This window comes from Dicentrarchus labrax, unplaced genomic scaffold, assembly GCF_905237075.1.
Source record: "Dicentrarchus labrax unplaced genomic scaffold, dlabrax2021, whole genome shotgun sequence".
In the NCBI taxonomy this organism is placed as follows: domain Eukaryota; kingdom Metazoa; phylum Chordata; class Actinopteri; family Moronidae; genus Dicentrarchus; species Dicentrarchus labrax.
Window position 1 is genome coordinate 21595579 of NW_026136710.1, and position 27910 is coordinate 21623488.

Here is a 27910-nt window from a genome sequence, read left to right on the forward strand (position 1 = left end):
TTCTTACTCTTGTGACATTTATATGAATGAAACTTGCCAACAAAACCACTCAGCAAGTCAGCCTTGCTGCCAGTTTGTCTCAATAATTGTGTGTTTACTTCTTGTTCTACTTTTGTGACATGCTAAAAGTAGAGTAGGGCAGCTATAGGACAAGTAGTAGAACAGGTAGGCTTATATAACCCACTCTTGACCAGGTGGAATTGTTGAAAAGACACCAAGGTTGTGCAGTTCACAGAGTTTGCTGTTTGACTTGGGGCACATGTAAGAGCAGGCCTCACGGTAAATATCAAGAGGCTTAGGAAGAGAATACAGAAATGTTCTTGCATGAGGCCTGTTGCTTTTTGGGTGAGAAACAGTGGTGAATTTGTCCATTATAGGATCTTTGTCCTTTTAACTTTTTCTAAATTAAGAATTTTTCCAACTTTTTTATTGTATTTTATCTAGGCAGAGTTCTAGTATGACTCCATTAGACACTGATGACTGAGAAGTTTGGTTTACCCAGTTTAGTGAAAAAATTATCATATGGTATCACAGTGTCCAAATGACACCCAGCCTGAGGGGTCAGTGAAAGGTTTTAAAAGGGTGGAGCTCTACTAAAGGGGATCAATTAAACCTTGAGTTATTTTCATCTGATGACATGGGTTTTCTGGGGTTTTCTGGGGTTTTCTGGGGTTTCTGTGTATGTGTCTGGCGAGTCCACACAGGTGAGCTGACTGCTGTGTACAGGTCCAACTAAGCAGCATCACGCTCCACAGCCTATCAGTGAGAGCACAGGCTCTGTCGCTGGGCGGACACCCCCAGAGGCAGCCAATCAGAGCTCAGGAGCAGCGGGATGGAAGAGCAGCTCTGCTTAGTGCAGGTTTGATGCCCACCAAGGTCCAACGCTGCAGGCACAGCGTGGCACAGCCTGGGCTCAGTGAATGTGTGTGTGTATGTGAGTGTGTGTGAAAGTCAGTGCCAAGCTCCTTAAGGTGTCAAGCTTGGTGGGTGAAAATCAATCCCATCTCTCCCCTCACCTCTAATCCGACACTGAAGTTTCTACTTTGTCAGTTGTGTAGTTGTGAGTTTGGAAAGACCGTGATTCTGGACCAAAACAGGAACCACTGAACATTTTGGTATGAGAAGTTGTCGATGATTGGTAGAGGAGATTAGACATCACTTCATAACAAGGAAGACTACAACAAACACAACAACAGTAACTGCCATAAAACCATTATTCTAACAAAACTAAGAGTCTACAACCATGTTAGCAGTTCTGTGAGACTATACTTGGGCACAGCAGTGCTTTGCACTAAATGCTAACATGTTCACAATGGCAATGCTGACATTGAGAAGGTAACGTTGAACGTAACGTCTTAGTTTAGCATGCTAACATTTACTAAATAGCACTAAACACTAGCTAGCAGCTGAAGTAGATGATGAATGTAATTTTTTTTGGAGGTATACAAACCAAAAGACTGGTCAAGGGGTCAGGGGACCACATAAGTTATTTTTCAATCCATCCAAAAGTGGTTGAGCTGTTTTACACAAACCCAAACTCAACCTCATGGTGGTGCTGGAGGAAAGTCTGGACCAAAGTGATGCACCAGCTGACTCTACCATCCCTATAGCCACACTCCTAAAAAAGAACATTGAGAAATACTTGTTGGACAAATCAAACTGTCCAGGCCCTCATTACTGATTGGGGAGAGGAGCCCACTCAAAGGGAGTTTGAGTCAGTGTTTAGAAACCAAAAGCTGGACAAGAAGGTTTTTTCCGTATCTCCATTATTGTGGAAACAATTCAGAAACAAGATTATAGAAATATAAAGAATCACAAAGAAAGAAAATCAACTGCAGCACCACGCATGGTGTCACCTTTTTAAAGTGACTGTTTGTAAAAAAGAAAAAAAAAAAAGAAAAAAAAAGAGCCTTGTAGTAAAGCTAAAGATTTATGTTAAGTGACACTAAAACAGGCCAAACAACACCATTAACAATGCAGGAACAAACATGCCCTGGTGCATGCTGGGAGTTGTAAAAATGACAACAAAGCTGCTTGGTCATACTTATCTAAGAAGGAAATATTTGACCGATACATGTCTTTAACATACTAATATTGGTTTTTAACATTTATCCTCTATCGCTAAATTGTACATTGTGAGTATCTTGAATTATCACTCTTACTTCTCAGACTGTAAATGCAGATATCTGGACTTACTGATCACATTGGAATTATGACATTATTTGTAGATATCAAGTAAATATGACCCATGAGTGGGTTATCGCTGCACTTACATGTGTGCCTGGCCAGTGAGTAGTTGGAAGACCCTCCGCTCGTCAGTCCGAAGCCCTCAGGCGCCTGTCCGCCGGCTCGAGCCCGTGCTGCACCCTTTGGAGGTTCAATCTCAGCGCCAAACTCAGCCCCGATGACCCCCAACAGCACGATGGCAGTGGCTTGTTTACGGCGCTCCTCGTACGAGTTGGAGATCTTCTTCGCATTTGGTGGAAGGTTGGACAGACAGCCTGGCAGAAAGACAGACAGACAAATAAACATAATTGTCTTGTGGTGGTTCTCGTTAATTAAGAAATGTTAACCCTGGTTAATCCCCAGGACATGGAGATCCCAAACAACGTGATAGTGCGTCTCAAAGCAAAACTTCTGCAGTCTCACAAATTAATTTAGAAATATGCACCATGTGAGAACAATACACACTGAACTACTAAGGTCTTCAAGACTACATTTTGACACAGATGCTTAAAAAAAAAGCCGGGGGTTTTTGGGACAATTGACCACTTTGCCAACACTGGCAATTGTATTGCATTGTGTCTGCATTATTGTTAAATATATTTGATCATAATACAGTATAGCTTATAGCAGGGATTCTATACATTTTCGGACATTTTATCCCCCAAAACCCCCAAGCAGTTACACCCTTATTCAACTGTGTGAATTTGAGAAAATACATAAATAATACATTTATATATTTTAAACCTATTATATTTATGTTAAATTGCTGACTATTTATTAAACGATACAATAGCATGCACTATACTTCACTATATAACATGGCTGGCTAATTATGGGCCAGTTATGCATTTAAAGCAAAGAAAAAAATAAGCCAATTTACGTATTTTAAATTGGTCTCAATTCTCAAATCTGCCTCTTGGAAATATCATAATTGTGAAAAAAAAAACTGCCAACAGCTCCATCTAATATCCGTCAAATGATGAGGAAACTTTATTGAATTACATTAATATACAAACCTGCAGGACCTGAAAAGAAATCAGACCTATACACACTGCTATCAACATACTTTATTGGTTTTAGTGACTTTCTAAATTTAGATAAATTAAGACCATTGAACAAGAACATGTTTTAAAGACTCTTTCAAAGATGTTTTAGCTGAACAGAGTGCGTGGGGGAAATTTTTTTTGGTTTTCATCTCTTTCTTTTTCTCCCTTTTCATGGTGCAACGTGGTTTAAAAAAAAAACAGCAGGCCTGTGAGTCTCCAGTGAGCCGATAACAACTGAACAGGCACACTTCTATTGTCCTGGTATTAACCATTACTTACACACACACACACACACACACACACGCAGGCACACGTCTCATTGTCCCGCTGAAAGCCTTTAGTCACAGTACACACACACACACAGTCATTTTCACAGACCTCAGGAAGGATTTTGGACACGTGCAACTGGAAACCCTTTTATTATATGTGTGTGTGTGCGTGTGGGCGTGTCCTTCCATTGTGTTCACCAAGACGACCCCAAAATAACCTCTTTTGTGTGTGTGCGTGTACCAAGGTCTACACAGTGGGGAACTGCTGCAGTCCTAAGAGGAATACAAGAGTGTGTGTGTGACCAATATGTGTGTGTGTGTGTGTCTGTATGAGTATCACAGTGGGAGATGAGAGCTCCTTACACACCTTGGATCAAAGGCCCAATAAGGACTACATAAAAACACACACACACACACTCCCACCGCCTCCACCCTGATTTCTATTTCTTATTTTCTCTCTCTCTGGATGAGCAAGCACAGCATTATTATGGATTTGTATTGCAGTGGAACAAGTATTCGCTCACCACACACACACATACACATAGACGTACACACACACAGTGTCTGAGTGGAGTATGGGGTGAGCAAGCACAATGGGTGTGAAGAATAGAGGGAGAGATAGAGAGCTGGTCACTGCTGTGTGTACTTCCTGTTAGGGCTTTGATCAGGCCTAAAAGATTATACCTGACCCAAGGCCCAAACCACCCGATTACAGACTCAAGTCAACTACATTGTGCATATAATATAGTAAAAACCTATTTCAAAAACGAATCAATAACCAGTTGCATACATTAATAATAAAATATGAAATCTCTATTTTTTTTAATCTAATTCTGTCCGAGCCTGACCTAAACCTAACCTAACGCAGCAGTTTTGGGACTGAACGTAGCAGGATGTTTGGGGTCCAATCGGGTTTGGGCAGAAAATAAAAGCTCCACTACCTGTTAATCTTAATGGAGTTTTCTCTTTGTGTGTTGGATCTATTAACATGAACCTAAATGAGGGGAATGATGACTGTAAACTAAAAATAGACAACTCAGGATAAAGGGAGGCTGTGATTAATCAGCAGGATTTCCCACAGTGTACATATGAAGAAAATATTACTTGACTGTGGTAAGATGCAACTGCTATTTTTGGCAGTTACCAAACAGCTTCAAGTCCATTACTACCACTGGCGAAGGTCCGAACTTGACTGGCATGTAACCCAAAATGGACAACAATTAGATTTGTTATCTGGCCATATTACATTGCATTTGGATTTTATCCACGAGACACCTGAGATTCACAGGCAGTGATCGGCATCAACTCTTGGCGCTGTGCAGTAGTGTAACCATTACTGTTTCTTGGAAAAAAATATTGAACAGTGTGATTTAAGACATACAGAAATGTATACATTTAAAAAAGATTTGGTTCTAATATTTTGTCCATTGCATGTTTGTTTCTCCATTTTTCAAAACCCTGGGAGCCCCCTCCCCCCATATTTCCATACTATATCCTGGTGCTTTTTATAATGAGATTGCTAAAGGCCAGCTGTCATTTGGAAGAAGGCCCAGCGGCCGGCTCTGATAAATGGATTATAGATGGCATCCATCCCCAGGCCAGACTGGGCCAGTAGATAACAGAATTAGAGATAGACTCCCAACCAGAATCACTAAAAAGTTGAGATTTACAGCAAAAGAGAAAGTAAAGAGAGACTGATTCAGACAGATGAGAAGGGGTATCTGCAGGTTTCGTGGACAAAATCAAAAAATTTTGTTGCATTTAACCTTGCTTTTACAGACAGGGGTGTGGACCGTTGGTTGTCCATTTTAAACTTGGAAACTGTTGGAAATGATGAATGATGGGGATTGGGATTCATTTCTTAGCATCCTTACAGAGGAGAGTGGAGAACAAGTGTACAATGTGTGGTTTATACGCACTGGTGGGTTCACTACCCACAGTCAATAAACCTTTTGAAGCCTGATTGGATGGACACACCTTGCTGCACTGTCATTGGTGTTCGTTTCTGATATTTAAAATGGAATAAGCATGGCTGCTGTTCTGGAAACATTGTCACATTTGAGGGGAGAGTTGAAGCTGTGCAGCTGCAGAAACACAGTTAGTTTTATATCTGTAACATCTCATCTATAGTAAAAGTTATGGATACATTTCAGGAGATCGACCATCTCTATAAAACATATCTGCATATGAGTCTAGGCAAGATTAAAAACTACTGTCACCTCCTCTGTGTTTCTTCTGGGGAAATATAATTTATCAATAATTTGATCTAGGATGACTGTGTATGTATAATTTAAAGTTTTTTAAAAGTTTAGTTTAGTTTAGTTTTAGGTTTTTTTCTTTTCTTTTTTTGTTAAAGAACCTATGGCATTATTGTGTCCTCCACTTCTTAGAGCAGTGGTTCTGAACCTTTTTCCTTAAGGGATTAAGGGACCCCTTTTCTATCATTCAGTAAACTGACAACCCCTGACTTCATATTATATTAAAAACTATAATGAACTCAAATATTTAACTCAGTAACTGTGCAGACCTTTTTTCCTATTGAGGGAACTTTCTATACAGTTCTCTGTCTGTATTACGTATTTTTTTAAATCATTGTTAACAATCATACAGACTTAATAAGCTTCTTTTTTTTGACAAATTCAGTGTTTTCTTTTCCCTGATGCTTGGTCATTGTTCTATTAGACAATTTACTTTTCTTCACTTAAGTAAACCAAATCCTGTGATATAGGAATATGTATATGCGTTTCTAGTCATCTTAAAATCAGGAAGGCCTCGCGACCCCCCACCAAGCTTTGGTGACCCCTAGTGGGGGTACCCGACCACCAGGTTGGGAACCACTGTCTTAGAGCAATGTAAAGGAAGATTATGGGTCATCCTATCGATTATAACCCCTATAATGCAATCAAAGCCTTTCAGGACAATTTGTATCATCTATATTTCCCTCTGTGGAAACACTGAAAATGGATACCATTATAAGAATAAGACCCAGTTGAAAAAATTTTCCTTTACTCACCAAATAAAGCAACAAAGATGACAAAACCAGCATTATCATAACTGATCACAGTCAGTCATCAGTCTTACTGATGGGTTTAAAATATTTCATTGTTGAAGCATGATGGAATTATTCAAAGTCAGAACTTTAGTCTAAATTCAAGGATATTTCCAAAGGTACCAAAAAAGACAGGACGTACTTGAACGTTCATCATTTGTGAGATGTGAGGTTTTCTGCGGACAGTCGTCTGGCAGCATCACTTCCTGTCTGTGTGTACCTGCTGCCTCTTTCGACCCGTGCGAACGGGCTGATTGATTTTTGAAACCTATCGATCCGCTTCCTTCACAACCGGCAGATCTATTATAATGACATTGTATCTAAATCCTATTTGTTGGCCAACCTACTCCCAAACATAACCCAATAAACTAAAGAGGGGGACGGACGAGCTCCCCTCGCTGCTCGCCTCAGCTCGGCTAAATCTTCATAAAAACCATGGATGGATCAGGATAAAAAGGCTTTGGGGCTGAAATGACATTAACCATAAAGGAAGGAATCTATTAAAAAAGGGCAGGATGGTGTAATGCAGCAACCTGTGGAGTCCATGCAATCACTGTAAAAATATGGACTTGTCATAAAAACTGAGCAGAAGAAAAACAGAAAGAACTCTTTCACCTTTCCATAAAAGTAAAAATATATTCAGATTACCACAATCTTTATTTATTTTTATTGTATTTATATTTTTTTATATTCATGTTTGCTTGCTTTATTAAAGGTTTTTTTGAGAGGATTTTTGTTTTTAATTAGACATAATTTAAAAGAGACAGAACAATGACGACTGGCGAGGAGGGAGAGAAAACATGAGTGATGGTGTGAGCGAGAGAGAGAAAAGGATGGCATGGGGAAAGAGGAGAAAAGACAGACAAGAGAGAAAAATGGAAGGCTGATTTCTTTGTCTGAGGAACTGTAATCAATATTGCAACACACACACACACACACACACACACACACACACACACACACACACACACACACACACACACACACACACACACACACACACACACACACACACACACACACACACACACACACACACACACACAAAATTGGGGTCAGCTCTCTACCAATTAACTTGTCATCCAGATAATAAAAGCTGTTCATTTAACCTCTGTACTTAATTTTGTGACAATTTAAACAAATAACAGTCTTTTAGCTTTTGTATGAATACAGGGTTTTTTAGAGTTATAAAGTTTATCCTTACTAGGACTGAACACACACACACACACACACACACACACACACACACACACACACACACACACACACACACACACACACACACACACACACACACACACACACACACACACACACACACACACACACACACACACACACAGTAGATTCTACACTGGATATCTGCTTATAGTAACAGTAACCTCACATCTGTACTACACTATTGCAACTAAAACTCTGGCCACGTTTCAGATCGAAACGTTCTGCTTCTCAACAAGAACACTAAAAACACAATGGAATAAAAACACACCAAAAATCAACAATTCCTCTTTGCGGTATGGGTTGTTCTACCAAAAATTAATTTAGAAATTGCTTTAATGCTTTAAATTCATTATATTGTAATATATAGTATTTGAAAATCATAAAATGAAACTGAAGTAATTAGCATAATGAGTAATATTTTACTTTTAGTTGCATCATGTTAGATTTTAAAGTAAAAAAATCAACAGTTTTTATAATAGTATGTAAACAATGCTGGTGGCTGAGTTTGAGGTTATAATGTATTTGGGGTTTTTTAACAATGAAAAGTAATCCACAGTTTAGCGCACTGTTTTACTAACCCTGCTGAGGAAATCAAACCAACAACCTTCCCATCCCTCTCCTCTCAAACAGCAGCCCCACCATCTTCCCATAATGCACCTGAACTCTGCCTCCATTGGTAATCAATGGGAGACTGGTAAAACCTGATCACCAGGGAACGAGGTAGGGGATCAATACCAGCAGGAAACTGATGTGAGAAAGAAGGAATGGAGGAAGAAAAAGTGAACGACGGACAGTAAAATGCTGTGAGAGCAAAGATTTAATCAAAATGGGAAAAAAAATATGAATATACAAGAACTCAAAAACAAACAGAAAAAAGGGAAACTTAACTCTGAAGGCAGCCCTCAAGTCTAACATAAGCCTTTCAAGTTCTTAAAACAAAGGAGTTTAGTGGGAGGAGAGGGGGGAGTCGAGGGGAAACACTGTCCTTACAGCAAATGTCAGGAGACAGAAAATCTGGGGAAATAATTGAAAAACACAATTAAGTTGATAGAGAAAAAAGATTTGAGTCCCGAAACGGTGGCTGCCCTTCCAACCGGCCCGAGTCCATCTGAAGGTTAAGTGTATTTTACCGTCTTAAGACACAGACAGAGGAGCTATCTGCGCTCGCTGGAAACACAACCCCTCAATTAGTGGGTATGGGAGGGGGGTGGGGGGTCAGGGGGCGTCCACATGAGATACTACCAACAAACTGGATTCAACTTTGTAAGAGAAGGAGACCAGACAAAACCAAACTACTGGTATTATTAGTCCTGTAACTACACATCCTGTTCATTTGACATCTGTGCTGACCATGCACCAGTTTTTACAAAGAATAACCCTCTTCCTCCTTGACCAAGGAAGTACTGAAGTCTGACAGTGTTGGCCTTTAAGTGAACAGAAAACCGCAGAGTCCAAAATGGAGAAAGCTACTAGAGCTTATAATCTGTATCGCACCATTACGTTTTATCTAACTTGTTTCTGTTTCTTTATCGGTATAAAGGGCTCCATAAATATAAGAGCAACTATTTTACCTGAATTTCGAGTAAAATCCACAAAAGACAATGGGAATAAATGCTTGTTTCCATCCACTACTGTTATGCGATTATCTTTATTTTTTTTGTCTTTTATCATTTATCATGCTGTATCATATCATATCATATCTATTGTTTGACTTGCTTGTTGTTAAAATATTTTCGTTAAGAGGATTGCTTTGGCTTTTACTGCAAACCAAACCCGGATACAAAGAAAGTAAAGTAACCTAACCTTTTTTCTGTTCGTTTAATGTATTAATGTGAGGAAGGGTCCATCGGATCTGTGTGAAATGAGGGGACTGTCAGAGCGGGAACAGCTGATTGGTTATGCGAGTCAAATGTTTGTTACGTCAGAATTTGTTCAGAAATATTGTTCCCAACTCCCTTTAAGCGCATTAACTCTTATTCAAAAAGCAAAGTCTAGCTCAAGCGAGCGTAAAACTTTTCTGATATTTATTTATTTTTTAAATTTTGCTGGTTACTTTTCTAATGCTATACTTCAATAGTTGCATAAAAATACGTTGATGGAAACACGGCTTACGGGTTCGGCTCTCTTAACATCAAGCCAGGAGTTGGCCATCTTCCATTCATGTATTTGTTTGCCCGAACTCTCTGGTCACTATTGTGGACACCAGCTAAAATGTATGACAAACAGCATTATAATGAAGCACAGTAGTTCTGAAGAGATGCCCTGACGTATAATCTTGTTCTCCAGATGTTTTGCTGTTTTTTCGGTGAAAATTACATTTGTGATGCAAAAACAATCAGTCCTACACTCATCATAAATCATATTGCAATATCTGTTAAAATAATAGCAATATGATGTTTTTACCATACTGTGCAGCCCTATATTTCATATTGTATTACTTTGGAAATGATAATGCTTTTTTTACAATTACAGTACATGCATGCAAACTTTACCACATATAGATTTGACTTACTATGTCATCATTTTAATCGTTTCGACTCAGAGTCAGAATTTTCATTCCTAACATTCCATCTATTTTTTCCCTTGCCCTTCCTAACAGTCTTCAATATAGTAGTGACGCAGGACAGATGCAGTATAAACACATGTACCCCCAATCACATTAGCTTTCTTCCACTCAGTACTACTGTATGAAGGCACAGATTGGCAATATTGAAAGCATGAGGTCTTATTTTTCTGTCCTCCGTTATCAATTACGTGTTTGTTTTGCAGTTTAATTTACGATCCGACAGGTTTTTAATACAACCAATATTTTCAGCACTCTGCGGCTGTCAGATTCACACCGTTAATAGAGCGGTCTGAGAAATGGCTCTGGATGTTAATTTCCCTAATGCAGAGACAGTGGAGGGCCTCCATCACACCACTTCTTCATAAAGAAGGAATTATTTTTATTAAAGCCCCAGCAGCTTAGTCACACTCTCCTCTCGCTCACAGATGAATCAAAGGCATCTGACAGAATTAGATTTCAACTGCGCCAAATAAAAAGCATCACAACTTAAGAGTGAGAGGGAAAAGAAAATGATTTTCCCATCACACAGACGGAGAGAAGGAAGGAGGAGGGGCAAGGCAGATGAGACCTATAGAAGATGATAAGGGACAATAATAATGAACAGAACAGTTAAAATGTTTCTATAAATCCAACAAATTATCAGGGGAATGAAGGACTTTGACAGATATTTTCTCAGTTTGGTAGAAGGGAGGGGAGCCATTGTTCACATAAAAATGCCATTAAATAGAAGTTTAATAGAGCTGTTTCTTTCTTGGACTGCAGAGAAATGGAGGAGAAAGGAGAAAAAGTAGTATTGGATCAATTCAAGATATCTGACAGATAATCCGACCGGATTAGACACAACAAGCAGAACTTTGCAGTAAAAAGAGAAATTATCTGAGAACATCGGAACTCAACATTTTCCTGAACTAAATCACTGCTGACAGTAAAGTAGAGGAAACAGACAGAAGAAGGCAGAGAACAGAGTCAATCTGAATGTAACCACTGGACCAGCGCACACAGCATTGATAGTTTGGTGCCCAGCGCAGTGTGCACAGGTAGGGGGAGCACACAGTGAGGTATTGGTATTTTGGGTCTTATCCTGAATTTACAATAACCTAAATACTTTGAGAAAATGTGCTGCAATGACAGAATAACGCTTAATTATTATATGTAATGATTGTAAAGCTCCCAAAGCCAAATTGTGATATTTGGGGTTATATGAATAAAATTTGACTTCACGTGAATGACAAACGTATACATTATCTGGATCAGGGTTGAGGAACTGAATCCCCTCCTCCTCTTCTCCCTCTATCTTATTCCCATATAAGCCAATTAGAGTGTGTTTGCTGTTCTCTTTCAGAGCGTGTGATGAGGGGACGATCTGAGTCTCTGAGGTGAAAACTGAGCTTCATAATGATCAGTGTGACCAGTATTAACATCTGAATCTGCCCACAGGCCTGAAAGCTCACTACCTCTCTGTCTATCTGGTTGTCTGTTTGATTGATTGATTGATTGATTGATTGAATGAGTTGGAGGGCTCTGAAAATGTTGTGATGACTCCAACAATCAGCTGAACAAATAATATTCTGAATCCTGCTTTAACAAGTAAATTAATAATTAATTATTATTATTAACCTAAAACTAGTCTCTAATTATTCAGGTTTTCCAGTGCACGTAGGAAGCTTGTTGTTTCTCACTGGGTTGAGTTTTGAATTAAAGGCAGGAGTGGTGTAAACCATAGGGCTGTAAGTGACATAAGACTAACTTTACAGAAGAGCTTAAACCAATTATGCCCATACTTTGTCCTGACTTTGTTCATTAAATTCAATCTTTAGTATTAAAACATGTGGATGATAATATAGCCCCTAATAGTTCAGTGTGTTCTGTCTTCAGGTTTTTTGTTTTTTTTTTTGGGGGGGCTTTTTATTGCATTTTAATTGATAGACAGCTGAAGACAGACAGGAAGGGGGGCAGAGAGAGGGGGGATGACACGCAACAAAGGGCTGCGGGTCAGCAAGGACTCAGCCTCAGTACATGGGTCGCCAGCTCTACCCACTGAGCTAACCGGGAACCCCATGTCTTAAGGTTTTTTATGAATAAGTCAACTTGGTTTAGAATGTATGTGCCCTTTAGGTAGTAGAAAGAGCTTTCATTTAAAATATATGACTCATCTTCACCCAAACTGTTGCCTACTCACTCATCAATGGTATAGACTCTTGTTCACATACACACACTCACATTTTCTTAGCAGATGACCCTTTTTAGTTAATTTTCTTAGAAATAAGAGTGTATGAGGAGTATAATGCATTCATTCTGTGTGGCGGCTGACTGTTGTCAGATCTAAATGACTCCATTACTTTGGAACAGGTACAACACCTGGCTGATAGGAACGGGCGGATCGATCCTAGGGGATCAAAACTTCAGTATCAGTATCAATTCCTTTTATAAATTATTGCTAATGCAATGATAGAAATCAAAACGTGGGTGGCTGCATCATCAAAATTCTCAGGTGCATTACTGTAATGTTTGTGCTAAAACAGCCCTGACATACTGAGCTAATCTGTGTCACATGACTGTGGAAAGTGCTGAAAGTGCCACACAGCAATATCCTCTTCAAACATTTAAAAACAACAAATCCTCAAAATGATAAGCAGGCTGCAAGAAGATGCCTAAAACAGACAAAAGTCTCCTGCATGTGAATGAAAAATGGACTAAATACTAGACTAGATATTACCATGAAACGACCTCCATTAATTATTAAAAGTTTTCTGAAATTGTATGTTTAAAAAAACATTTTTATTTACTTGTACTCATATTTGCTTTCGTAATAAATAAGGTATTAATGGCTGGTAAATTATTTTAAGACAAATATTAATACAGTCAGACAATCACAGTGTGAAAGGTCGTCTTACATTCCACTGGGAGCTTGGATAGTTAAGCAACCAATCAGCTTGCTTTTAAGCAAGTTCGCAAGTACCAGTCAGTCAGTCAGTCAACAGTTCTTCAGTCAAACAGCCAATCAGGTTGCAATTAAGTCAGTTAGAAATCAAACAGCCAATCAGGCATTTGGACAGTGACCCAGAAATCCAGTCAGTAAACCAGTTATTTCCATCGGCTCCATGACTCTCTATCTACATCTGTGTTCAGACTGTGAGCAGGCTGCCACACACACACACACACACACACAATATCACACACACACACACACACACACACACACACACACACACACACACACACACACACACAATATCACACACACTATATCACACACACACACATGCACACACAATATATCTCTCACACACAATATCACACACACACACAATATCACACACACACACATACATCACACACACACACACACACACACACACACACACACATATCACACACACACACACACACACACACACACAATATCTCTCACACACACACACACACACACACACACACACACACACACACACACACACACACACACACACACACACACACACACACACACACACACACACACACACACTCTCTCACACACACACACACACACACACACACACACACACACACACACACACACACCCACACACACACACACAAGCCCAAGGCTAGCCCTTTATCTTTGTGACACATTCATAAACCCTGACACACACATATACACAGACAATCATACACACTCTGCCCATCCCCCCTTCCTGTGCACATTATCACACTGTCCACTCAACCATAAGACAGGTGTGTGTGTGTGTGTGTGTGTGTGTGTGTGTGTGTGTGTGTGTGTGTGAGGAAGCGACAGTGAGAGAAAGAGAAAGAGAGAGAGAAAGAGAGAGAGTCATATTGTTATCAAATGTTAAGCAGTGAATGTCATTTCTTGTAATCCAGTACACTGTATCCGTACTCGACCATACATGTCTGTATGTCCACAGGGTTTCAACACGTTTTAACTGTGTATGAATGAATTTAGGAGAGGGTCAGCGTTCCAGGAATAGAAGAACCATAGAAAAAAAATTATTGATGCAACATAGCTCCCATAATGCTTTGGGGACGTAAACAGGAAGCATAATGTTGCTTTGGAATGAGTTACACTGGGAGCTAAAATACAAGCTTTTTTTAGCCTGTATTTGTTTCTATTTTGGCAAACTGGTACCATTAAAAGTATGCTGAATTAGTTTTCAGCAGTCCCTGTTTGCAGTGTACCCAGGGACATACAGATAACTATCAGTGGATTACTTTGATACTGATGAAAACTTAAAAACTGAGGATTCTGAGGCAAGTTCTGGAGTTATTATTATTTGGTGAATCTCTTTTCCTACAATATAAAGTGGATTTATGGACATTTATTTGGGATCACTTTATTATACAATATTACACCTTACTGCATATCATACTATACCTTCTACTATCCTATTATGCCATACCATGCTTGTTTTACCAATATTTTCACATCTAACTCTATGTGAATTAAGGATTTATTTTGACCAAACCAGCAGTGAAAGACTGTGGAAAGACTAATATAGATGTTCTGGTCAGTATTATTTTGAGTCTGGAGTACCCATTTGTTTTGGTCTAAGATGTTGATGCTCTACATCTAGTGGCAAGTGAATTTCATATATATAACCTTTAATTATGCTATAGTCATACTTTACTGGTTTTGGGAATTACTTGCCTTTTTTATTTGGACAGTGACAAGTTGAAGATAGGAACAGGGGAGAGGCAGAGGGAATGACATGCAGCAAAGAGCCACGGGTTGGAATCGAAACATGGGGTGCACTCTTCCAGGTGAGCAATCAGGACGCCCCAAGTCATACTTTACCATACTATACCATACTACATGTACCAGTATTATACTATGCAATGAAATAATATAGTGTATTAAACTCTACTGTACTATACCAAGCTATACGCTGCCATACCATATCATACTACTATAACATACAGTACTACACCATACTACAATGTACTATACTACACTATACCATACTGTTCTGTCCTGTACTACTATCTTAGTTATTGCTGTTAGATATTGCCACCAGAAATACATTCCTGTACATTAATAATATTTGGACAATAACTTCACTCTTCTGTCTGTAATATAATAATATTGCTATACACCAGCTGGGTCTCTCACCGTGTCAAACAGAAGAGACACAATCATCAGAAACAATCAGAGCGTCCAGAGTCGCAGTGCTGACCATTTATCTCTCCATAAGTTCAATCTGTTGTGAGGAGAAATGTGATCTGACCCAAACGACCTCCAGGCTCCGATATTAGATTAGCAGGGGAGGCTAGCGTTTCAGCTAACCAAATCACAGCCGGGCTAATGACACTGAGAGGTGAGGGTCAGCCTGACCTTTGACCTCTGACCTCTATCTACGCTGCCGTGGACCCCTCAAAAGGGTACTACTTTCCTACTTTCCTTCCTTCCTTCCTCCTAACAAACAGGATGAGGAACTGCTGTCGAACAGAAAATAATACTATTGCAATTATCCATCTACAGTTTAATTTTAGATGGAATGAATAAGATGATAATATCTGCAAGGTTTTAAATCCTAAAGGACATAAAATGCCTGCCAGAAAATGTGTGTGTGTGTGTGTGTGTGTGTGTGTGTGTGTTTCAGTGTGTGAGGGAGGGGGTGATGGGGCTGTGTCCAGCAGGGACCTCTAACCTCCCTGGGGTCAGTGTCTCCATCAGAGGCAGAGATGAGATACTCCCTCAGTCTTCCCTCCAGTGTGGAACCATATTACTGTTCCACATGGATTTGATCAGGTTTTAATGCAGCTGCAGATATTTTGTGTTAACCTGAAGTACACTGCAGTAACCAATGTTATTATGGCCTGAACAAGGCTCCAAAAGATAAAGAGAATAATACAAACAACAACAAAACCCAAAGATATTCAACTGAAAACAATATGCAGATAATCTAAGAGAGAAAAGTAGCAAATCCTCACGTGAGAAGCTGCAACTGGAGAATATTTTCACCTTTACAGTACTGAAATAATTAATCATTTGTTATTTTTGTGTGTTCATTTTCTGTTGATAGACTAATTGTCTAATTGTTTCGGCACTAGAAATACATTAATACAAGGGGTGGGAATCACCAGAGGTCCCACCATACTCACAATACCATATTTTCATGATACATAAATCACGATACAATATCATAATATGGAATTCATGATACGATATTATCACGATACTTAAGTCATGATAAAATATTTGCACATTACTCTCATCACTGATGGATGGACCTCCAGGGCTACAGAGAGGTGTTTCACTGTATCACGCTTTAAATGATAGCAATGATGCAACAATGAAATGTATGACAAAAATGTTGCGTACGGTGTTTATTTTGTTTTATCAGCTATACCAAACTGTGGATTCTGCCATTGCACCCCTAGTCTTATAGCTGTAATGCACAAATGTTGTTTTTCTGATTCTCATCAGTTTACCACCTGTTTCATTCCATTCACTGTACATCATTAGTGTTCTTCATGTATTTCACTGTATGTATTATTTATTTTACTTTGTTTGTTTAGATGCTTTGGCAACATGTTTTTCCATCAAAATGTCATGCCAATAGAGATTTAATTAACTAAACTGAAGTAAGTGCGTGCGTGTGTGTGTGTGTGTGTGTGTGAGCGAGAGAGAAAGCAAGACAGAGAGAAAGAGAGGGAGCACGCGTGTGTGTGTGTGTGAGGAGGAGGGTGCTGTGGATCCTAATGACATCCCCTGACACTGCTAGGGACATAATTACAGCACACACAGGTTTATGTTTGAACGTGTGTGTGTGTGTGTGTGTGTGTGTGTGTGTGTGTGTGTGTGTGTGTGTGTGTGTGTGTGTGAGCTCTGGTCTGGGAGGTTTTGCAGCTGTGGCACCGAGCAACAACTGTTGTCACCTGCGTATCCTGACCTGTATGTGTGTGTGTGTGTGTGTGTGTGTGTGTGTGTGTGTGTGTGTGTGTTTGTGTGTGTGTGACAGGGAAGACAGTAGACTGAGGTGATGAGTCCATCGCCGTGGTAACAGCCTGCAGCCAAGTGACTCTGTGGCTGTCAACATCTCTGTCTTTTTACCTTTGTCTCTTCTTCTCATGTTCTCTTTCATCTCCTCTCTTCCTGTCCTTCCCTACTTTATTCTCTTCTATTCTCCTCCCCATTTTCTGTTACCCTCCTTTTCCCTTCCTTCCCTCTTTTTTCCGGTCAGTTTTTACTCCATTTCCCCCTTATCTCCTCTCCCGTCCTCTTTCCTCTCCTCTTTGAGTGTTGTATTATGATAGCTCCTCTTCTCTTCTCAAATAATTCTGCAGATTATTTCTTTTTATTAGTTGATAATCATTTAGTAAAAAATATCCATCAGAGCCCAATGTGAAGGCTACAAATACTGTTCAACTTTTTCAGATATCAGTGTACAATGATATACACATTGGAAAAAGAATCACAGAATATTATGTCTTTCAGTCTATTGACCAATCAGTCAACACTACTTTCATCTCTAAGAATATAAAGCTGTAAGAAATTAATCAACACAATTTTGATAATCGATGACCTGTTTAAGTCAATTATTAGATTATTATAGACTGTGCAGACTCTGTTGACAGGACCCGTCATTCCTAGCAGATTGTATCATTATCACTGTACTTCAAACTGGACACAAACAAAATCACTTTCCACTGTTCCAACAATCACCAACTCTGGTTTGGTTGAAATAAATCCTTAATTCACCGACATAGATGAGAAAGGTTTCAGTTGGAAACGGAGGGACTCACATGCACAAACATGCACACATGGCCAGACGGGCTACATAAATAAACCACAGAGAGGCTGCAATAGGGAGTGACTCCACTATATCTCTACATAGCAAATCATTGTTTCACTGCTGTATTCATGTTTTAAATCTCAAATATACATCCTTTAACAAAAGAAAAGAGTTTTTTCCTCCACAGCAGAGAAGATTCAGACTCTGCTCTGTGTTTGAGGCGTCTGCTAACAGATTTAATACTGCAGAGACTGAATGGGAAAAAAACACTGCTGTCAATAGGAGAAAAATGAGCTGTGAGAAATGATAAATTGTCAGACACATCTGCGATATTGACTGGTCTGAGAGAAGGATGGAGGGAGGAGGAAGGAAAGAGGGTGAGGAGACAGTAAGACAGTGTTTTTGCAGTTTTTGTTTTATATATGATTGTTGGGAGAATGTACATTTCCCTTTAGACATGTGAGTTGATTCCTTTTTATTTTCCTGTGATTTTTGAATCCATTATATTATTGTTATAATGAGATGACGATGATGGTGGAAGAGGAAGTAGAGAAGCTTACAGGCACAAAGCTGGTGGAACAAAAGCCACTCAAAAGGAAAAAATGATGAATGGAAAATACTACAAATCACTAAACCTATCTGTGTGTGCGTGCGTGTGTGTGTGCGTGTGTGTGTGTGTGTGTGTGTGAGTGAGTGTGTTTCTTTCACAGTTAAACTTTCAGGAAAATGTGACAAAAGATAAATGGACTGGAAAAGTGTTTGTGTGTGTGTGTGTTTTCTTTTTTACCTGTACTGCAGGTGTCAGTCGTTTCATGGGGAGAAATGTTTCTCACCTTATTGTGTGTGTGTGTGTGTGTGTGTGTGTGTGTGTGTGTGTGTGTGTGTGTGTGTGACAGAGAGAGCGAGAGAGAAAGAGAGAGCATGTGTGCACACTAAACACCAAACTGCTTTTAACACCATGCAGGTCACAGTACACTGGCATTACACATGGGCTGTGTGACACTGATTAGAAAACACACGCCACACACACGCCACACGCACGCGCACACACACGCCACACGCACACGCACACACACACACACACACACACACACACGCACACACACACACACACACACACACACACACACACACACACAATGATTAACCTATATTCAGAGTCACCAGAGCAAGACTCCCAAATTCAACGCCACATAAATGATAAATGAGTTTTTAATGTTTCTTATATGAAAGCAGATGTGGCTCCACAGGTCACTGGGGAAAATTATGCCTCTGCGTTCTACCTCAAACATTTCACAGTAACTTTAAGGTGAAATGTGAACAGCACAAGTAGCTTTCAGACATGATTAAGTCATTTTCGATCTTTGATAAGATGTGGAATATCCTCAACTGACTCCAGCTCCTCACCCTGTCCTAATACAGGGAGTGGATTGCACAGTATTTTTGCCTTCTGAGATAGTCATAAATCAGTCATAAATTCCTGCTGTGGCCGAAAGACATGGTAGACTGTATGTTGGACCCCGAACCAATCAGAGATTGCCGTCTGTCACGACTTGCGTCACGTACGCAGGTAATCGGTATAGCACCTTAGACCGATTTCACTGTTCCAATCTGACAGAACTAACAACATTATTTTGTTTCACCACTTTTTCAGTAGTTTCAATATCGGCAGTCTTCCAATGTGACACACTACACAGGATACAACCAATTAAATGTCGCCCATTATTCATGATAATGGTAATGATATCAGTCTGATGCCAGCATTAATTGTTGTGGTAGCAGGTAAACATATGAACTACTGCTGCTGCTGCTGGAACATGCTGTTTGGTATGGAGAGCCCACTGGCACAGAAATCCAAAACCAGATCACCATCAGGCAGGTAGTTCCTCCCTGTCACCAGCCTTCCAGGTGTTTATGTCATTTCCTGAGCAGTGCAAGTGCAGTGCAATACTTTATATGTCGTCCTACAGTAGCCTCATATGTCACTGTTGATGTAGGGAAGGGTTGAATCGCAGTCAGACAGCATCTCCAGCAAAGTTCACATTCAGTTTTCAACTAACAGCGGCACTTAAAAAGCACGGTTATTTCACAAGTGACAACCCTGTGCTGCCTGTGTTTTTAGAGCGATGACTAATTTAATGTTTTTTATACTGTCTTTATACTGTCAGATTTTCTTTCTGACATAACACCCTATGGTGCTGTCAAGATGTGATATACAATGTTGTATGAGAACTATGAAAGCCTTCTGATGACAAAAGCACCAACTGTAAGTGTAGCTTTAATGTTGGTTTAGAAATGTATCACACTGAAAAAATATTGTGAATCTTGCATAGAGGTCATATTTGGTGTTGAGGTAATCAGAAAGTAATGAAAAGAAGTTCCATTACTTTAATATTGTGGTACTTTGTGGACTAGGTCAGTGACTTTGTTTTACAACAGGTAATTAGTAATTATATCGGATTACATTACGTTACACAAAGTAACCCTCCCAACCCTGCTGTAAAAGGAATAATTAAATGAGCCTTTTTAAAAACATTATATTTTTTGGCCTTACCTGCTGTGATGTCATCATCCGTGACATCCATTTCCTCCTCAGGCACCTTGGTTTCTATTTGCTGAGCCTCAGGAGGAGGCGGGGCTGGAGGGGAGGGCTCAGTGGTCGACCCAGCTGAGGAGAGAGAGAGAGATAAACAGTTGATGTTGATCCTCATTATCAGGCTAACTGTCCTGGTTAAGCAGCTAATAAAGGTTTATTGGGCCTCCTCGTTATCTAGAGAATTAATGCACACACACACACACACACACACACACACACACACACACACACACACACACACACACACACACACACACACACACACACACACACACACACACACACACACACACACACACACACACACACACACACACACACACACACACACAGCTGCCCTCTCTATATTTAGTGTTTTCATTTAGCCCTTATCTCTTCATTGGCAATTAAGAGTGGCTTTTCATTAGCAGCTGGGTTAATGAATGATGCTGCGCTAATGAATGAAGCGACTAAAGGTAACAGAGCCTACACTGGGCTAATCTCTGGGAAAACAGCCTAATTAATGAATTACACACACACACACACACACACACACACACGCACACACACACAGTCTCACAGTGTGTCCCTGTGTGAGAAAACATCAGCCAAAAAAAGCTAATTTCAAAAAAGATAACAGCAATAACACAACCATCACACACAAGCTCACAAGGAGACCCTGAACGCACCAATAAAATAAAAAAAACTGTAATTACACTGTGTAATTACATTGATTAATCCCGGTTAACATTGTGCTCCATGTTCCAATTAACCTGCTCACACACACTGCTGACAGCTCAACATAATGACCCTGTACAGCTTTATATCACACACACACACACACACACACACACACACACACACACACACACACACACACACACACACACACACACACACACACACACACACACACACACACACACACACTGACAGAAGGCCGATACACAGCATGGTTGTTGATTATCCGTCTCAAACGATAAAAGTGATAAAAACTTAATTGAACTTAATTAAAACATAACTGATGCTTCGCTGTGATTGGACAAAAAGACCAACTGATGTTTCTACATAAACACTATCGCTCTCAACCAATGCTTTATGGGATGAGTAGTTCATTCACTCTTAAAATAGTTATGTACGCAGTCTTGTACCTTTGCCTTTTGCTCCCCATTTTCAAGCTTTTTGTGCTCTGAATGTTTTTAATGAAGGTACCTGTTCACTGACCATGTATTTTATTTCTCTTCCTACAATATCTACTCCTGGCACCTAAAGCATGATACATGCTTTTATTTTACAACCCAAAGCACGTGATTTTAGTAGGGATGAGCGAGCATGCCATTATCTCTATCTGTTTAACCAACTAAATTATCTGTACTAGTATCTGTACTCAGAATGAGCAGGGTGTAAAGTGGACATGGGCAGTGCTTAAACAGGAAGTTGTTCATTAAAGCCTGAAATTGATCTGGATTGACTGATAAATTGAGGACTATATTTAGGTACGGATAATCACACATTTTACTCTGATGGTACTCGTACATACATCGTTTCAGCTGAGAACTCGCTCAATCCAATCAGGTTTTTAGTAGCCGAACCCTGACCACATGCAGGACCGAATTGGCCAGGATTACGGTAAATGCAGAAATTATTTTCATTTTTCTTCTCACAATATCTGTGCACGGCAACTACGATGTGGTTAAGGTTAGGGAAAAATGTCAGTTACTGCAAATTGTTAAGGTATGGCTAGGGTTAAGCATCTAAAACACTCAAATCACTTTCCACCTGCCTATATAAAGGATATACTACCTCCAGCTGCAGCACTTGATGTAAACTGTGAGGTGCACAATGCACCAATATTCTGTACATTACTGATAGATTGCTGTGGATGAGCTATAAAATAAACCACTGTGCAGATTTGTCTAATTCTGGTCTGCCTGTGTTGTTCATGGTGGTTTATCTTAGACACACACACACCCAGACACACACAGGCTGGGCCTATAACTCAACTGTTCATGGTGAGGGAATGGGAGAGAGAGAGATGTAGGAGCTGAAGGAAAAAAGAGGAGAGAGGGAGGTGGAGGAGGGGCAGATGACAGGGGGGAGTAGGGGAGGAGGAGGAGAAGGCGTTCCGCCCTGCTCCAAGGTCAAGCTTGTCATGTCAGCCATGACACATAGCTCCCAGCATGCCTTGTTAACCTCCAGGATCTCATGCTCCTGTCTTCTGTCTGTTGCTCTCTCTCTCCTCCAGTTTAAAACGCGTACTTCCTGTTCTTCCTTGCTCTCTTTCAGCTTCAATTTCTTTTTTTGATCTTTTGTTTCTTTTCTGTGTTTATATTATTTATTGCAACGTTAATTTTCAGAACTGTTGCTAAAATATTTAATGGAACATTTTTATTTCATGTTTTTTCTTGTAAAATTCCCCTACTAAAAGTTTTCTTTTTAGCATGTGTAAAATTGAAATTGAAAACTTCCCACCACATATTTCAGATATGTATCAGGCTAATATCATTTTTCTATATGATTAAAACCTCTGACCTGTTCAGTGTCTGCCACTCCTGCCATGTTCGTTTTTATGTTAAATTTTCATCACTTATTTTTTACATTTTTAAAGTTTTTATTTTATTGTTATATAGATTTTAACAAAAGTGGCTTCATAGAATATGATATTATATAAGAACATATAGAGGATACATATATAGAGAGGAGAAATTAAGGCTACCCAGCAAAGAAGGGAGAAAGGAAAGACAGAAAGGAGGCAGGGTAAAAAAAAAAAAAAAAGGATGGAAACAAACAAACAAAACAAAACAAAACAAAACTGGAGAAGGAAAAGTAAGAAGAGTGAGGAGGAAGAGAAGAAGGGGAAGGAGCAGAAGAGGTGAAGAGGGGGAGGTGAGGAAAAGGAGCCGAGGTCAAGAAGTGAAAGACAGGGAGAGGGGGAGGAGGAAGAGGAGGAAAGGTGTTGAAGAGACAGATGCAAAAGAAGAAAAAGGTGAGGAGGAGGAGGAGGAGGAGGAGGAGAGGATGACAAGAAAGGAGGAAGAGGCGGATCTTTAACAGCAGCAGGTTACCGAGTAGCCCGGATTGGGTGATCGAGGCACAGAATAAACTACAGACAGAGGAGAGAGAGAGAGGAAATGGTGACCGCTGTTCAGTGATCAAAGAAACAGCTGCTTCACACACACACACACACACACACACACACACACACACACACACACACACACACACACACACACACACACACACACACACACACACACACACACACACACACACACACACACACACACACACACACACACACACACACACACACACACACACACAGTTTGACCCTTAAAACTGTGTGTGTTCATGCGTGTGTGAGTGTGAACAATGCTGGGGACTTTGTTTAATCAAGTGTGTGTGAATATGAGAGTGTAAAGTGTGTGTAGAGCCCCTCTCTATCCATCCAGCCCCCCCACACCCCCACCAGGTGGACTCTTTCTCCCTGCCCAGCCTCGCAGCCTCTCTCCCGGGCCTCCACTGCTCCCTTTTGTCCCCCTCCCTGCTGCTCTGGAAGTCTTCCACCCCAAAGATTAAAGCTTCACACTCAGGTTTTATTGTTTGTTAGTGCTTCTGTGCAGCATGTTCAGTTACCACAGGGTGCCAAGATACGGTCGCTGCTCCTGGCTGTTGTTTGCTAAGAAACAGTTTGGTGTTCGGAGCTTTAGAGGTGTTGGAAGTTGATTTTTAAACTTTAAACAGAGCTATGCAAGTGTGAACCTAGGTGTGAACCTAGAGCAGCAAGTTTAGTTTGTAGCCATAAGCATTGACATACTGCAAGTTGAGGTTATTAGCTGTGCTTGGTTTCAACGCGTTCGTAGCAGGAAACAATGGCGGACACATATTCTAGTATTATAACAGTGCAACATAATAGGTTTCGGAAATAGTTTAAGCGAGAAATGGGCAACGCCGTAACAGAATTTTGATTCATATTTGATCAGCGATGCCAGTTTTATCTGAGGTTGGTGTGTTGAGCTGGACTGACTCACTAAGAATGACTTGTCAGTCCCAAGGTATCCACGCCCAAAATCATACCCTGCTTTATCATTTATTTTATTCTGAATGGAACCATCATTTACGTACACAATAATGTATGGAAAAGGTTTTGAAACTAGAGATTGAGACTATAAACTCATTAGGAAACTGAGCCAATAAATCAAGTCGGAAAGGCTCATTTCTCCATAAGGCTCAATACTATCAGACTTTTTCTTGCAGCCAGTGGAGCTGTCCTCTGCTGGCCATTAGAAAGAATGCGGGTTTAAGGTACTTCGCATTGGCGGCTCTGTCCACTAATGTATGTTAATGGTCTTAATGCTAAGCTAAACTAACCATGTCCTTAGTCCAGTTCCATACTTAACACACAAACATGAGATTGTCAATGTCCTCATCTCACTCTAATCAAAGCTAATAAGAAAGTTTGACCAGCTCCTTTAAGGTAAAAAAAAAAAATTGACATTAGACACAGGAGTGACGATGGAGACGGAGTAGACACTACTTTTCTCTCTCTCTTTCTCTCTCTCTCTCTCTCTCTAAGGGCAGGTTAACAACTCCAGTTCGCCCTGTTTCCTTTGTGTTAAAGCCTTTTAAACACTTCCAGGAGAGCTGAAAGGTCATAGGCACTGCTTTGTGTATGTGTTTGTGTGTGTTGTGTGGTCATCAGCCCCACGCTGCGACAGTGGGACTCCGTCACTGACTCTGTGACATTTCCTCAGCACTAAAAGCTAATGGATAAATACAGGTGACTTCCTTCAAACAGCAACCACTCTGCTGCTGGAGAGAGCGAGAGATAGAGCGAGAGCGAGAGATAGAGAGAGAGGGAGAGCAAGAGAGAGACTATTTGATGACAGTGTCAACAGTGAGAAATAAGTCCTATCACTGCACTTATGTTACACTCATTGCCCCCATGTGAAGGACACTGTGGGTAGAAGGAGTGGGTGTGTGAGAAGTGTTGCAATGTACAGTACAGTATATAGTATGGTGTAGTCTGCCCCATAGGAAGTGTCCTTCCCTGCCACTACGTGAAACAACAACAACCTCTGTGCTAACAACCTACTGAATACCGAATGAGTACCCTAACCCTAACCTGGTACAAATGTAAACAAGCTAGCAGTTGTCCCCCCATATGCAAATGTTCAACCAAAACAAGTCCTCCTGACACTGTTTGGCAAGGGCACCGTCGCTGCACCCTGGTCCTAACAAGCCAGAGTGTTTATTCCCATGAACCAATAACAGGTTCAGCCACAATAGATTGACTGCCATGGCTGAAATGCCTTAACTGGAGGGTTTAAAACATTTTTCCCTTCCACTTTGCGTCTGGTAAACCCACTTTAAAGTGTCACACTGCGCAGCTTATCCTACCAACAGTCAAGTCTCAAACTAAATAGTCAGGTTTATGTTGGCGATCTGAGTGAGAGGATAAATACAATTACAATTTTCTGAGTCTATGGTTTTTTGTTTTTGTTTTGTTGCTCAAATAATACAAATCTCCTGCTGTCTATGTGTAGTGGACTTATTAACTTATATATCTCTAATGATTGATGAAGGCTTACGAAGCCTATTTTTCTAACTATTTTTTTTGCAGTAAATGTTCGACGTTTCTCTGCCTGGTGAAGACAATTAGTCCTGCCGCTGTCCTCTCAGCTCCTCAGGTGCTGTGTACAGCTGCCTCTGAGAACAATGAAGCTGTAATGGAGGTCAGAGTTGCTGTGGACTGAATGGATGGATGCTTCAGTAGAGCTTTCACAATAGTGACATTGAACGTCTGAAGTGAATTCCCAGTTAGTGAACAAGCTAAAAATGTTAGTGTTGATGTAATAAAACAATGACTAAAAACAGGCCTGGTCTTAACGTTAGGGGAAAATATCTGTCACCCTCCTCTTAATAGATTCATTGGAGCCCTGTGGACCTCGGACACTACGCTTTGTGATACAGAGACAACACGTTTAACCTTCGAATACGAAGCTTCGAGCAATGTTACTGCTGCTAGTGCTGGTTCGCTTCAGGGCAAAAGTAGACCAGCAGTTTTTATGTGACGGGGGGGTGTACTAGAATTTTGGGACCAAAACATGGGGTCCCAGACCAGAGAAGGTTGACGCACCCTGTTTTACAGTAAGGGAAAAGGATGGTTTTGAGTCCACGATGTCTGGAAATGACATATTCTGTGTTTCACAATACACACACCCCAAGTACAGCTTCAAGTTCGAAGAACTTCTCCAGAGGATTCAACACATTCCCGACTTTCCCATGATATTCCAGGATTTTCAGGACCAGCAGGAGTCATCTTACTGTCTGTTCCAGTCCTGCTGTGCAGCACACAGATCAAATTCAATGACCCTTTAACCTCGCTCTATCTCTCTCTCTCTGTCTCTGTTCCCTCCCCCCTCCATCCTCCCTCGTTCCCCCGAGGTCACCGGCCCATCACTCCCTCCCCACACCCTCCCCCCGCCTGCGGTACTGCTGTGGTAACACAACACTGACCGGTGCCCGTTTCCATGGCAACAGTTCCCCTGAGAAACCCCCAGCATCCTCACCAACCACAGGGCGACTCCCGAATACACACACACACACACACACACCATTTTAGAAGGCTGTTTCTAGTAAAAGAAGGTGGAGATTCACCTTTCTTCCCATCAGCAGGTCTAACTATAGACAGGGGGAGAGACCAGGGAAAATACAGAAGACGGACTGAGAGAAAAAAAGGTTTGGATAGAGAATATGTATCCATAGACAGATGGCTATATGGGGGATAGACGTGTATTGCATTCACTTAGAAAACTAAATATTTGCCCTGTTTTTCTGTATGTTTTCTAAAATAATGGGTTAATTATCTCACAATTCTGAGATACATTTTCATGAAAAAAAATTCAGCTGTTTTTCCGAAATAAAAAGCTGTAAACAAATACTGTCATTGTGTGACATTAAAAACCACCAAGAACCAACAGAAAAACTGGTTTCTTTCTGTCTCTCTTTCTCTCAGAAATAAAGTAGCGTAAGGTACTTACGGGAGCTGACAGTATCCACATACTGAGGCAGGTAGGGAGCCCACATGTCGATGGTGTCCTTACGTCCTGATTGGCCAATCCTTCTTAACTCAGCCAATAAGAGAGCTTGTGCTGCTTCTCGCACCTAAAACAGCAAAGAGTCGAGTTATGACTATTCTGATCATTATTCTTCAGTGCTC

General features: G+C 40.4%; 1 protein-coding gene across 3 annotated transcripts in view; it reads right to left on the reverse strand.

Annotated features, from left to right (window-relative positions):
* LOC127370229 (WD repeat-containing protein 7) overlaps nt 1–27910 on the reverse strand; it is a 119607-nt gene that overhangs the window by 38595 nt on the left and 53102 nt on the right. For all 3 annotated transcript variants that reach the window (XM_051412088.1, XM_051412089.1, XM_051412087.1), the window contains 3 exons: nt 27732–27855; nt 20668–20781; nt 2274–2501 (listed from right to left, as the gene is read on the reverse strand). In XM_051412088.1, the coding sequence (XP_051268048.1) occupies nt 2274–2501; nt 20668–20781; nt 27732–27855 (466 nt within the window). The remainder of the gene's footprint in view (nt 1–2273; nt 2502–20667; nt 20782–27731; nt 27856–27910) is intronic.